The sequence below is a fragment of the Dermacentor albipictus genome, chromosome 8 (assembly GCF_038994185.2).
Source record: "Dermacentor albipictus isolate Rhodes 1998 colony chromosome 8, USDA_Dalb.pri_finalv2, whole genome shotgun sequence".
NCBI lineage: Eukaryota > Metazoa > Arthropoda > Arachnida > Ixodida > Ixodidae > Dermacentor > Dermacentor albipictus.
The window spans coordinates 46,505,001-46,520,167 of NC_091828.1; the positions used below are offsets into that span (position 1 = coordinate 46,505,001).

The 15,167-nt window shown below is 43.8% G+C and overlaps 1 protein-coding gene across 1 annotated transcript in view; it reads right to left on the reverse strand.

Moving 5' to 3' along the window:
* LOC135909726 (alcohol dehydrogenase [acceptor]-like) overlaps nt 1-15,167 on the reverse strand; it is a 72,789-nt gene that overhangs the window by 26,185 nt on the left and 31,437 nt on the right. Inside the window, exons 3-6 of the mRNA XM_065441787.1 lie at nt 14,401-14,587; nt 10,230-10,364; nt 8,318-8,439; nt 1,913-2,080 (exon numbers count right to left, since the gene is read on the reverse strand). Of these exons, the coding sequence (XP_065297859.1) occupies nt 1,913-2,080; nt 8,318-8,439; nt 10,230-10,364; nt 14,401-14,587 (612 nt within the window). The remainder of the gene's footprint in view (nt 1-1,912; nt 2,081-8,317; nt 8,440-10,229; nt 10,365-14,400; nt 14,588-15,167) is intronic.

Consider the following 15,167-nt stretch of genomic DNA (forward strand, 5'->3'; position numbering starts at 1 on the left):
GAAATTTGCATGCAAGTTACTGTCATATGCTTTCTGTTCAATTGCATATTAAGCACGGGATCGCTGTTATTTGGCAGCAAGCGGTCTTATCTTAATCAAATTTTCGCATTTAGAAGTCGAAGTAAAATCGAAGCTATTGCTAATTTGTCCTTTGCTGTCTGAAAAAAAAAAACTCAAGAAATGAACATCTAACTGAACAATGACATGTGTGAGAATTATGAAACTATGCCTTCCAGGGCAGGAAATATCTCCACTTTGTGCTCAAGTGAAGTCTTCCTCTTTGCTGACCGATATGTACAAGTGTTAGAACAATGGAACCTTTTTCAGAATTCAGGACATACGTCAAAATCACTTTCAGCGGCCCGCAGTAAAATGTACTACGAAGAGGAGTGGTGTATAGGCAAAAGCCACAGAAAGCTTCACAGAGACCTACACCCCATTTGACACACATGCGGCAAGACGCACTAAGTCAGAACGCCTGGTTAGTCTACTCAGAAGTCAAATTTTGGTTGAATTTGAGCAGGTGCAGTGCTTACGGTTATAAAATTAGGAAAAAAGGCCACTGAAAAAAACAAGAAAGAACACCAATTAAGAAAGAAAAGCATGAAACTGGAAAATTATGTGATAAATTTCTTTTACATGAATTGCAAACTTTTCAGTGCACTTGGCAAAATGCCCTTTATCATTCTGTGACCATAAGTGGTCCCTGAAAAGAGAATTTTCCATTTCCCTTTGGTGATTGTGTTATGTATAATTGTTCCTTTTCTTAAATTTCAAAGCTGTGGAATAAGTAGGGCCTTATGTTCGATACCTACATTGCAGCAGTTAATAAAAACAATTTGTTTAAGTCGACAGGTAGCATTCTGAGGCCGACAAAAATAGGCTTGGCGCTGAAGTCATACGGGATATTTACGATTATTCGCACTGTTTTCTTCTGCAATCTGAGTTTTGTTATGTTTATAAGCGTAGTCGTGCCCCTTATCAGATGGTAATAGGATAAAGCAGAAAAGAAGACAGAAATATAAAGTAGAAGCTTTGCGTGACATGAGAAGAAACCGCACCCTCGAGAAAACGTCAACTGTTGGCCACACTAATTTAGAACAGACTTTCTCACTTGTTCATTCCAATACATGTTTTCATGGGATAGAACTCCAAGTCTGAACGATAGGTACAACTTCCGTGTGAGAAAAATCAAGAGTAAGGTTTTTGCAAATAGTAATAGTTGGCTTTAGTGCGAAGTATCACAGCTTTTCCCGATAATTACGGCGAGAGCTTTGTTGCAATCGACTTCTCTAATTCCGCAAGTACACTATTAGCTCGATTTATAAGTATCGGCTGCTGAGAATTAAAGAAAATAGACTACTACTGTCGGAAGACAATAGTAGGTCTGATAAATTGGTTTGCTTGTGCTTCTTTGACAAATGTTAGTGAAATTTACAATCCCATTTTGCTGTAGAGTTGCTTGCTTCTAACATCGTTCGGCCTATGAATGCTTTCTAACGCCGTATCGGACACTAACCTAAGGACTTGGCAAAATAGCGTGAGCCCATGTTCCTTATTGTTGATGACTTATAGCACAAAATTCTATCATAGGGTTTTACGGGTCACAACTACGATCTGATTATGTGGGACGCAGTAGAGGGGGACTATGGAATAACGTGCACCTAAATCTAAGTTCACAAGTTTTTTCGCATTTCACCCTCATCGAAATTCGCCAGCCGTGTGGCCGGAACGCGCACACACACACACACACACACACACACACACACACATATATACGTATACATACACATTATATATATATATATATATTGATCAATATATATATATATATATATATATTCATCCAAGCACCGTTTATAACCTTGGTGGCCAGGTCACTTACAAAATGTTTTAGCCTGTTGAAACAAACCTGCAGTTGCTCCAGATCAAGCCGAGGACCAACACCGGAAAGCAAGAGCAACTGTGGAGATCCGACTGCTCCGGCCGCGATAACGACCTCACGCGAAGCTCGCACAGCGTGCATCAAACCCCATTTCAGGAAACGTACTCCGACGGCGCGCTGTTTTTCAAAAATCACCTGCAAGAAAAAAAAAGGAACATTACATTTTTTTGTGCAGATGAACACTTGGCGTAACGGCTGAGGTAAGCACAGCAGACGGAAAATAAAATTGTAACAATAAAGAAATGACTGGTAATTAGAAAATTAAAGCGTTCTTTATCAGACCTTATATAAACTTATTCGATAGATTTCCCTATGTTGGCCTAAAATTATCTCGAAGAAGCCCGTATGGTAATAGTAGTTTGTAGTATACCGGTTTGATATGAAGATAAGATCTGTGATTGTATTGTGAAACTATGTGGGGCGCTGCATTTCATAAAGAATGAAAAATATATTGAGATACCTCCTCAGCACGGCGGATTCGATGAATAAACGCGTTATAGCAAGGTGTTAGTGAGGAATAATTGGAATATTGCAATATTTGTGCGTCTATTTCAGTACTAAGTATGCTTGCTTGGAAGCCGCGAACAATGGTGAAACAAAAGATCTCACTCGTAATACATGTTTCCGCTAATGCACTTCTCTTAATAGGGACGCCCTAATCCGTTCAAGCTTCTAGGCAGATGCAAAACTCGATTGAAAGCTCAACTGCCATGTAGTCGTGTTCGGCAAGTGCTCGAGTAAAAACAGCTGTGTTGCTTCTGCCACCACACCGTTTAGCCACGATACCCTTTCAGGTACATCTTACGCGGTCCGCACGTCCTAAACGGCCAGTTGCGCTTGTACTTCGTTCACAGCTTTCATATAGGCTCGTTCAAGGCCTATGTTGAATTGAGCAGCATAAGAGGTCACTGGCATTGAAATTCCAACCATGGAGCCGTTAAGATTTTTAGTTCATTTTTAGTTCATTTGCTTTGTTTTCTTTCTGATATTGCTGATAGCTGATAGCATTCCAAGCACTTACAGCCATTGCAGGGCTATTTGACTACTGTGAAGGGCATTTAAATTGTCAAGTTCTGGTGATATCTTATCATCTGCCAAAAGCGCGACTTAATTTGCCTCTTCGTTAGGTGAACCTGTGCCCCAAATGAGCAACGCTCGACGCTCATTATTGGAAACAAACGTTGGCTACAACCAACTCTCTTGTTGGATCGCCTGAGAATATTTCTGGCACTTGGCTTCTCGCAGTAAAAATGTCTAAGTCGCATTTTCAGCTTGCATGCAAAACTAGTCATACGACTCGCCTAAAGTGAATTACATTTGAGTGGAAAGGATAGATTTCGGCAGCAGCACTGTAGTGTCACAGCAAACGTGTCCGAAGTTTCAATTTCGGTGCCTCAGCGCCATTTCTTTATATTTTTTTCATTTTGCGTTGTACACACAAAGTGTTTGGCTGCAACATATGCAATCGCAAAGCCGTGGAAGCACGGAAAAAAATGAGCAAGCTACGTTAAGCGGATTTGTTAAGACAGCCAGATGAGTTTAGCGTCTCTTTATTCGACGCTTCCTCATCATGGCATGAGCTAAACGTATCTATTATTAGAAACGTTATTGCCCTCGCCCAGAGCTAACGTCTGGGCGAGGGCAATAACTAATTGCACCAATATAAACAGACACCCTAGGATGGTTTCTTTCGGAGCTTTTTTTAACGTTATGACGTACCGTGCACAGCAAACTGCTACACGACACACGGGGAGAAACGCTAATACTAGCTTAGATACGCGCAGATTAACGATATGTTTCACATACGCGGCAGTTAACAAAACATGTGTGTGAATATAGCCAGTACACTCCAGAGTGAAGTGTCAGGTGACCACAGCGCACAAGATATGACCGCGCACACGGGAAAGTGAAGCAGAAAGGTTTGCTGGGTTGTTGGGCTTATGCTGGGAAAGAGAACATATTCGGCGAATATGTAACGCATTTTACTGCGTTAAAATGGACGCGAAGACACGGTCGATGGTAAAGTTTCGACGATGCAACGACGAATGTAACAATCCTGTGAATCGTCTACTGCGCCTAACCGTAGCATCGTTAATGGAGTGGTTTGGTAAGGATATGATACCTACAGCTTCGTGCGTTAGGGTATTATAAATATTCTGCAGTACAATAAAGTGACTATCAAATGTGTGCCAAAGAACCTGCTCCAGCAATTCCTTAGGGGGCATAAAGGCTCGCTGGACCTCCCAATGACACTGGACGTATTAGCGAAATTTGTGCTATGAAATACAATGGGGTGCCGAGTGAGTTACACCCAGAATACATTGGGGCCACAGGTAAAATTCTTGCACAGTAAACATTGTAGGGACATTTCTTAGCCATGAAAAACAATTAGAGAAGTACTGGCACACACCAACGTTATTGTCATGGCAATCTGGGGAGTGGATAGTACAGTTTCGCAAAATGCCTGCCTTGACTGCTAAGTTTTGAGATAGAATAATTTCATTGCCAGGAAATTCGCAGACTCATGTATCAGCTCTTTTTCGACTAATAGCCACGCGAACTGTGCGCTGCAGGAGGAACAAAGCGAAAAATGATAACAAAGGGAAAGAAAGGAAAGCAAAGTATAAAATGATACAATAGCCATCAACTCAAGCTTGTATTTTACATTTTTGGTGCAGCCGCTTCAACATGTGGGAAATGCAGATTCACATACCTACAGGACGATGACAAGAGGGTGGTGGTTATGTCCAAGTCCAACAGAGGGACAAAACAACCCGTCAAGGTGGGTGACAACAGTGGTAAAACAGACCTGCTCACCGAGGTTGCTTAGGAAGCGACCATACAAGAGGCAGGGCTGCTCGAACCAGACAATGTAGGGACCAGAATCAGCATGGAAGGTATATTCATGCCCGTGAACAAAGCTACGGCACGCAAGACGGAAAGGTTAATGTGAGATGTAGCGCAAGCAACAAAAGTAGCAATAGCAGCTGACAACCGTCATAGCCAAAATGAATCAAGAGGGAGTACGAGATACAAAAGCTTTCCTGATACGATTGAATGACTAGAATGCACTAGAGTGCCCGCCGCGACGCCAGGAAAATCGGATTGCGATGCCATTATCTCGCTCCTGTAGTGAGATACGTTCAATTAAAACAGTCTCCAATAATGGACCATGGTTTCTAAACGAAAATTTTGTCTTAAGAGAAATAAAAAAGTAATCCAAATGAGATTTGCCACACCATATTATACGCAAGAAAACGCCTTAGCAGAGCAATTCATCGGAGATGTGACGCCGTTTAAAAAATTGCACCCGAATATCCAGGGTGGTTGAATTGTGCCCACGAAGGAGCTCTGAAGCATTACAATCACATTTGGTTGCACTCCTCATTTTATTTCTTACGGAAACAATAATCTTCACCGGTTAGTAAACAACGTCCTAATTCTGAAAACTCAGGGGCAGCGAGACGAATGCCGGAACTCAATAAAATATCAAAGTTTATCAAAGTGTTTGGGATTCAACTGCAATTCAGCTTTACACTAGTACAGAATTTCCTCGAAGGCGCCAAAGCTGCATTCAGTCGACCTTATATGGCCAGCAAGGCGGTGAAACGAGGAGGTGACCTTTAAAAAATATCCCAGGACAAGAGAAGAAAACTTAAGCTAGTACCATGGGAAGCGTCATTTAATACTATGGCACGAGGGGAGGAGACAAAATCGGCGGAGAATCTGAAGCCTTAACGACAAGATAAATTAAACTGCGCGCAGCACTTAACGAAGCGTTGACTGGGATAAAAAGAGGAAGTGGGAATAACATGGGGGAATAGCTATCAAGTCGTGTTGCAAGTCAAGTCAGGCTGTAGAGGGTAGTACGGTTTAATAAAGTAAAAAAAAATTGCCGGTATTTTGTACGCAGATAAAACTAAAGTAAAGAATGCATAACGACCGATATATAATAACAATAACGTCGAACCATAACAAAATAACTAGTTGATTGTGTTTGAGAAATAAAAATAATTTTTAAAAAGTAGTTTCGGGTAAAGATTATTTAGTAGATGTATGATTCCAGAGGAGAAGGAGAGTAAATTACGGTATTTTTTGCCATCTTTCTTGCAAGGGGTAAAGCAGAGCACGCGTCGCATGCATCCCACTTTATGCCCTTCCTGCATATGCACGCTGAATCAGGGTGATTAATTTAGGTGGCTGTTCAGTCTGTAATTAGAACTATTTCTAAGCTCTCAATCAAATGCGGTAGACTTACCGAGAATCAATTGAATAAACTTATTCGCCATCAGCATCCTTCTAAAACGTGGTAACTTCAACCGCCTGCTTCTGTACACCAAATATTTTCTTGAATTCCAATATCCACCACCATGGCAGTCAGTGGCGCGGGCTAAAATTTCAATGCTAGTACGCGTACACAAATGTCTGTGCAAGAAAGTTCTATAAATAAATTCTTAGTAAAAAAAAGAACTATGAATGTGAACTGGTCTACAGCCACTTCCATAGTATAACTCGTAGTACATCGCAGCCGTCATGCCGAGGGCATTGGCTCGGCTACCACTGGCTTCAAGTTGTGCTTATTTCACTTTCATATGCTTTTGTTTCGAACTTGTGGCTACTAATTCTAAAGAACAAATAGGAGACGTTTGTCACCAAGTTAGGTTTCGCGATAATTCCCCCCTCCAAAAAAAAGGATTCGCACGAAAGGAAATTAAGTGCTGCTTTTCAAGAAAAGAAACCGCGCTTTAATGAAGACAAAGCAAGATAATCAAATATTTTCAGAATTTTTTCGGCCCTCCTCTTGAAGCTTCGGAGTGCGCACTCATCGCAATAAAATGGGTAACTTCCAAACCAGGTCCAGGAACCATACAATGGCGTAATCCATAAGCCCGACTCGTGATAAGAACACTAGGTCATTCTTAAACATGCGTAGTTGCCTCCTCGAAATCAAATTATTAGAAATTAAAGCATTTCAACCCTGAGTCCATTACTGATTTTTGCGAGATAGACTATGCAATGGTATAAAAGTATTCCTGCAAAGGAATACCACCACGGCTATTTTATTATCTTAGAAATATAAATACATTAAGGGTTTCAACCGCTACAAGTGAGGCTGCTGATTTGTTGCTATGGAATCAAAATAGTTTATGGGAATAATGGGATCATTTGATCTTGTCCGAGTTGGTAGTTTCAAGAAGCAGTTGATCTGGCTCTCTTGTTCTCGGTGTTGTCGCGCTAAATTCCCGCCATTCTTTTTCACCGAATACCCTGTTTCCATGACTGGCGCAGTTTCGCCAGAATTCGGTGATACGCGTTATTGGACCAATAGATGAAGATAAATAAACGAAGGCACGCCCACCAATAGCTCGAAGTTCGCGTCAGGAAAACTGAAAAGAAGTAACTCGATGGACGACTGTAGTGCACGCTGCCAGTATGAAAAAAAGAGCGCTTGCGGGGACAAACGTTCAAAGGAAACAAATGCTAAGTTGACAATATATATAATGCGTGTCACTGTACGAACAGCGCATTCGTCAACTTATAGTGCATCGAACGCGTCACCAAGTGACGGAGATGTGCGTTTTCTCATATGTCCATTGAATGTGTGCTTTTAACATATTTCTTGACTCTTCAAAATCATTCAAAGCGTACCGATGCAAAAGATAATATTGATTTCGGATTTTCTAGTGAACTTCGTCATTCTATGCAGGGACGTAACATGCGACATCAACGATTACATGCCCAGGATACGTTGAATTTACCCATCGAACCATTTGAAGAACATGACACATGTAAAATTTAAACGTAAACAATGAAAGAAGTGAACCCGCCTTCTAATGACATACGGGCACCAACGGGAAACAGCCATGTCGACCTTCCAGCTCCTTTCACTGAAATGCTTTGCGCATTGTAATTTGCAGCAAATGCCACAAAAAGGTGCCTCAAGCTGTAGGCGACGCGTGCTTGCAGCAAACGCCCCCAAAAAGCTACCTCACATTGTACGCAACGAGTGCCTAATTTCTTAGTTTTTTCGACAGGACTTTTGATGCACCATCTCGGCGTGCACAATTGTGCACACAGTGCAGGAAGGGCACAAACAAATCACTGAAGAATCTCATCACCGGGGCCTTCATTCTGATGCTACGGAAGGAGTGCACGTAACTGCTGTTGAACAGAGCTTCGTGCTTATGTAATAAGATTCGAGTGACAATCTTTCCCAGTCCGTCTACAGTGCACCATGTTGGTCGGGGAAATAATCGATGCGGCAACCTGATCAGATGCACTACAACATTATCTTGCCTGCTGAGGCACCCAGGTATATATGTATTTTTATGTTAAAAAACTGGTGAGAAATTTGTTCACTTTTTCATTTACCTTTGTAGCTCTGCTCCACAGCGAAATGTGCAGATTTGTTCTGTGGAGGATTGGCGTGATGAAGGATTTGCTGGCACTGTAGCGCTCACCGTGGTGTGTATTGAACTGCAGTCTAGAGCAGCCTACAAAAAAGACACAAATCAAACCACCACAGTAATCATCAACAATTTTTCATCATCCTAGTACATTACCACTATCTCCAATTACCTGTGTCTTTCACCGAAATGATGTTTGTAATCGGGAACGCCCACCGTATGCACTCCATTACCATTGCTATTATGTTTCAAATTTCCTTCTCACGACCCGTGTTTCCGTCTGACAAACTGGCCCAGGAACGTATACTCGTGAGCAGCTTCTAGGCTGCTGCTTTTTTCTGCGCTGTTGCCATCCTAATCAGTACAAATGAGTACCAATTGGCCTACTTATCGACTGCACTAATCTTCACGACGCTGCCTACCAACGAAATTCCTATTTCGTCAGGCTAATAGAGACTACCTTATACTATAGCGGACATTACTTCTCGAGTCTAATGCTAAACGTTAGCCAGAATGTTTGTTATTCATCCGTTATAGGTCGCCTAATGTGTTCCTAAATAAGACAACGTTATCAGCTAACAGCAGTGTGCCGGGATCTTCCGCATTGATCCCCGCCACTAATCATTCGCCGTCTAGAGACCCGACAACACGTAGCGCGCCAGCTGGCATGTGATGGTGAAAAAGAAAGCGACAATTATTCCTGTACGAAAAGTTTATTGAAGCAGACTATTAAAACAATCAGGGTTTTTCTCTCTCCTCGGCCGACATGCGTCACAAAAAGAACCGCGTGTGCGAGGCCCTGGTCAGTAAATAGCAGGTTCAGGAGAACTGAGTGATGGGCTAGTTGTTATTGTTTGACTTGAGACAAAGCGTAACAAAACACGTAGAACGACAGAAGGGAACGTAGAAACAGCGCGTGTGTCTACGTTCCACTCTGTAGTCCTAAGTTCCTTTTGTTTCCGCTTTGCCTCAAGTTAAAATAGTTGCTACTGTAAATCAAATCAAATCAAATCAAGTTTATTTCAACATACAACAGATGCTGAGGAACATGGACAAAAAGCCAGCAAGGCTTGACGTGGTCCATGGCCCCGTTTTACAGGCAGCAACAAATGCAACAAAGGATTAGCATGGTTAAATACAATAGTAATTGTAAAAATAGGATTTCCACACTAATAACTACGAAACATTAATCATCATAACTATGAGTAAGTGTAACGAAAACACAAAAAAGTACAAAAACAACAGCTATTCATGAAATACATCACAAATAGACAAGGTATAATTAAACAAATGCAGCACTATGTACATCGTTATTACGACACAATATATAACATTATTTAATACAGTAACATATACAGAAGGATTCGATACGCACAATAAAAAAAATGATTATACAAGAATTGAGCCTGTTCAAAGAAGATTCATACGTCTATGTACATATTCGCATCTAGATATATGTTTATCGTAGCACAGAAGTAAGCATTACTTTACGTTTGCCTTGTTTAAATGGTAGGGTAGTCGAAAACGTAAAACAAATGCCGTCAGTACTCCAAATAGTCCGTCGTTATTTCCCTTCTGGCTCTATACTTTATTCTATTTGGTTTCCTTGTTATCTTGCGCCTTTTCAGGCCTTTCTTCATGCAACAGTTTTCGCAGATGCAACCGGCACAATTCTGAACTACAACTGCGAAAATTACTAGTTGTTTTTTCTAGATTTAGAGGCACGCTGAAGCCAACGCCGAATGTGTGGTCCAACCCTAATACTACAATACATTTTTTTTCAGGAATGCAGGTAATGGCATTCGAAACAATAATTGTGGAGAGGCATTGGATTCTTATTTTCTGCAAGCGCGCCCAGAACATGGAAGTGAGCTCACCTGCCTGAGATCTTCCGTTGTAGTCTATGACCGGGTAGCCATTTCCCTTGCAAGCTCCCAAGAACGCGTTGCTCAGACGTGTTTGCGTATTGGCGTGTACCACGGGTATCTCACCATTGGTACCACGATAGAAACCTGTGTTCATAAAAAGACACACACGCTCCTTTTAAATGCGAGGAGATAGTTAGATCATCGACAAAGACTATCGATGATGAAGAAATTGTGGTCACTGACCGAGTCAAGGTGAAAATAACAGAGAGCTGTTATAAAGGACTATCGACTTGTGGTATCCCAGGCCGGAATTTGACGAGAGATGGCCAATCGAGCGCTCCACTAATCTAAGCCTGCCGTTCGGTACATTAGCAGATCGGCATCCCTGCAAAACCGAGAGATCTTGCGCTGAAGAGCTTATAGTTTTGTTGTCTACTCGTACAACGCTTTGTTGCCCTAGTTTCTTGGTTAGATTATGTTTGTTTGAGTGCCTTTTATAGAAACAGCGGTCTCGCATTACGGCAAGTACATTCGAACACGTTCTGCTTCCGAGATCATATTGAGTACCTTGACTCGAGGCACTGCGCACAATCTCAGAATTAATCGTTCACTTACTGAAAAAAAAAAACCAGATACTGTCTTTTTCTCGCTACTTTGCGGGGCAAAGTTTTGCATGCGAAGCAAAGCTGTTGTGAACCCATACGGATTATTTTTTTGTCGTTACGGAGAAGAATCGGAAGGGCAAATTTTTCAGTGCAAGGAAACTGAAACCAGAATGAAAACCAGTTCGCTCCAATACCCTAACTCTACCTGCGAGCTTAGCGGGCGGGCTGTGTGGGTGCTGCCTGGATTCGCTATGACAAAAATTTGGAGGACGTTTCACCGTCAGCTTTAATAGAGGAACACGATAGCATTTAAACATGAATGAATGAGTGAAATGAGTGAATGTCATTCGGTGTCATGTCGGGGCGAGATATACGCGAACGTCACATAAACCAGCGTTGTGTCCCAGTCGCGGTGATCGTTAGAGACGTACATAGATAGCATCTTTTTGATTGTTCGGTTGAGACGTTCCGTAAGACCGTTCATTTGTGGGTGGAAGCCGGCGGACAGCTTGTGCTCAGTGGCACCAGAGGGGAGGAGGCCATCTACAACGGGAGACAAGAATGAGCGGCCGTGGTCTGCAAGTAACTGTCGAGGCGCACCGCGCTGGAGACTGACCTCGTGAACGAGAAAATCAGCTGCGCAACTAGTCAGCAACGCCTTTGTTATCGCGTAGCGTATTGCGTAATCTGTAGCGACGCCGATCCCTTTGTTCCCTCTAGTGGTTGTCGGAAAAGGGCCAAGCAGAACAAGGCCTACGAGAAAGAACGGTTCAGGGGAGACTTCAATGGTATGGAGTCGTCCGACAGATGCCAGAGGAAGTTTCTTCCGGTGCTGACACAATTGGCAAGTTGTGACATAACAACGCACAGAGCGGTAGAGACCTGGCCAGAAGAACCGGCGTTGTACGCGTTCGTATGTACGCAAAACTCCAAGGTGTCTCGCTCCTGGTGCATCGTGAAGTTTTTCGAGAACGCTGGGTCGCAGATGACGAGGGAGGACAAGGAGCAACTCAGGGCCGTCACGGTTGTTATTGCGGCGGTAGGGGATGCCGTCGTGCAGCCGAATATTCGGCACGTGACTTCGGTGCTGTCAAATTGCAATTCGGCCATGATTGACTGTAAGGATGCGTCGCGTTGTTGTTCAGCGCGCATGTCGGTCATGTCAAGGAAAGCCATCACGCAGGTCACCGGATCATGCGCAAGAAGATCGGGAGAATCCACGGGGCGACGCGAGAGGCAGTCTGCGTCATTGTGGAGGCGTCCAGTTTTGTAATGTACACTAAATGAAAATTCCTGGAGCCGCAAAGCCCAGCGACCAAGTCGTCCAGTCGGGTCCCGTAGGGAAGACAGCCAGCAGAGTACGTGCTGGTCTGTGACGACCGAAAACGTGCGGCTGTACAAATATGGCTGGAACTTTGCGATAGCCCGAACTAAAGTCAAGTACTCCTGCTCGGTGATGGAGTAATTTCTCTCGGCAGGTGACAGCAGGCGGCTGGCGTAAGCTATCACGAACTCCGTACCATTCTGGTTTTGGGCGAGAACAGCGCCGAGGCCATAGCCGCTTGCGTCAGTGTCGACTTCATTCGGCGTAGGCGGATCAAATTCGGCAAGAATGGGAGGGGTGGTCAGAAACCCGATGAGAGCGGCGAACGCGTGTGCCGGCTCCTGGCCCCATGAGAATGGCGCGTTCTTCTTTAGAAGATCTGTCAAAGGCCACGCAACGTCCGTGAAATTTTTGACGAAACGGCGAAAATAATAACACAGGCCGACGAAGGAGCGCACGTCAGAGGCAGAACTTGGGACAGGGAAACAGTGCATGGCGGGAACTTTTTCCGGATCTGGTTGGACACCGAATGTGTCAAGGAGGTATCCCAACACGAATCTGACGTCGCCCGAATTGACACTTCGGGGACTTCAGTTGAAGGCCGGCTTTTCGGAAGACCGCAAGAATTGCAGCGAGTCGGGTAAAGTGGCTGACGAAAGTGGGGGAAAACAATAATGTTGTCAAGGTGCCAAAGACAGGTGGTCCATTTGTAGCCCCGCAGAAGAGAGTCCATACGAACGTAATGCAAAAGCGTGTGCTGTCGATGTCTTGTTTCATGACATTTGGGTGGGGGCTGGCATTCTCAAAATTTTCAGGAATTACCTTGTCAAGAATAAGCCTTGTCAGAATTACCTTGTCAATATAAGCCTCATATACCGCATGTCATATAGCAAGGCATGACATATACATATAGCGTAATATATACGGTAGTTTTCGCTGACGGGGATGCCCGCGCCGAACGCCGGGTTCTTTACGAGACGAGTTCCTTATCGCTGTCGCGTTAACACTACTCACGCGCTCCGAATGCTCTCGAGCTGATATACCTCAACGCCGAAATCTGGGGAAGGAAGCAGGCATTCTGAACTTCGGCCTTAAAATCCACTCACGTGAGAGTTTTGCGTCAGGATAACTGTTAAGGTTTCTGGAACGCGGGGCAGGCTGCAACCACTCCTGGATGACCCTACAAAGCTAGTTCCGATATGTTTAGGTGCTGGCATATATGTATGTCTGAGATAATGTGGGCCTACTGTGCCATAAGTCACATTTTCCGAGTTGCCGCATCTTCACTAACTTCCGCCCTTATAAAATGAATCAGCTCCACTAAGACGGATACCTGTGAGCCACTTTACTTCTGCAGTGTTTTCTGGTGTGCAATATACACATTGTTTATTGAATGGTGACGATGTAAGTCATGGTACACTTCAGTTATTGTTCATCAGATAAAGGTGGTGGCGATGATATCATGCGGAAGACAGAGATAAAGGAATAGAGATAAAGTTGAAAAAGCATAAGAATGAATAATGTGCCGACATATATCGTCAAATGTTGTTTGCACGGATGACTAGCAGCGCCTGCATGCGTGCCTGTCGGGGTGCCGCCTTGGTTCAGTTTACTGTACTGACACTTCCATGTTTCAGGATGCACGTTGATTTCAAATGTGCGGCAGCTATTTTGAAAACTTTCTTTTTCATACGAAATTTTCGCCTAAAAGAATGTGGCAGAAAGCATTCCACACTATTCAGTAAACGTCCATTAGACTCGCGACAGAACCTGTAATCATAACGTACACCGAACCACGGTCCTGCATGAGCGTCAATACTGGCCACTTTTGTAGTGATCAATTAACAGATGCGTCAGTCTCAAGAAGTTGCAAGTTCACGTAAACATCTACAGCTTTACTGCAAATCGTTCTCGTGAAACTTATTTGACAGTAAACACGGCAGGCACGGCTGTCAATGCTGTAACGGACGTAGTAGCAAATGCGTCACGAAGAATTTTCAATGACAGGAATTCGTACACTTGCACCGCAGTCATGCAACTGAACGCTTGTTTCTCTTAGCCCCGTTTTAAGCCTGGTGTCGATGGGGGAATAAAATCAATGACTAGGTTCTCAGGGGCTGGGTGCGATAGGAATCGAGCCACCTAGGCGCATATTTTGTCGAAGGTTGCAGTGGCGTATTTGCGGAAATTGTCTTAGAGGGAACTGAAGTTGCTAAACGCCAGCGCCGATTCAATGAAGAACGAGACTCACTTTCCTGGTCCGGCAGTCTCGCCGTTTCAATGTTCTTGAAGTGCGGCAACACGTCCTTGTAAGACCAGCCATGGGCTCCGAAGTCGTCCCTCCATATGTCGTAGTCACGCCTGTTTCCTCGAACATATAACATAAAGTTGATGGCGCTCGATCCGCCCAAAGCCATGCCGCGGGCCAATGGACACCTCTGGAAAGAAATCAAAGCCGATTTTTGCAGAAAGGTGCTCCAGGACAAAGATACTTCAAAACTGATTCTACCTCTGTTCAGCTCAAAACTAATGCTTTCAGTGCCCCCCATGCTGAAAATTGCCCGAAAGTAATTGCGAAGTCAGCATGAAGCGACTGCACATGGGAACTGGTTGCAACTGAACTAGCAACGTGCGTAGTGGTCTGCCTTTAATAAAGCATTCAACTTTATGCTGCATTTATTTCGAGCGGTTCGTTGTCATTAGTACTTCAGCTCACCATGAACATCCGGAAACAGACACACAACGCGCCTGCTCAGCGAGCACGAGTAAAGAGCCTCCCGCTTTTAAGCACTACAAATTCTTTCAAAACATTGTCTACCCAAGCTCCCCTACTTGCATTTGAGCACGGAGATTGTGTACTCTAGCATACATGAGAGAGAGAGAGAGAGAGAAAACAAGGGTAGGAAAGGCAGGGAGGTCAACCAGAACAGCATCCGGTTTGCTACCCTACACTGGGGGAGGGGAAAGGGGAATAGAAAGCGGAAGAAAGGGAGAGAGTAAACACTGAGTTCGTGTGGG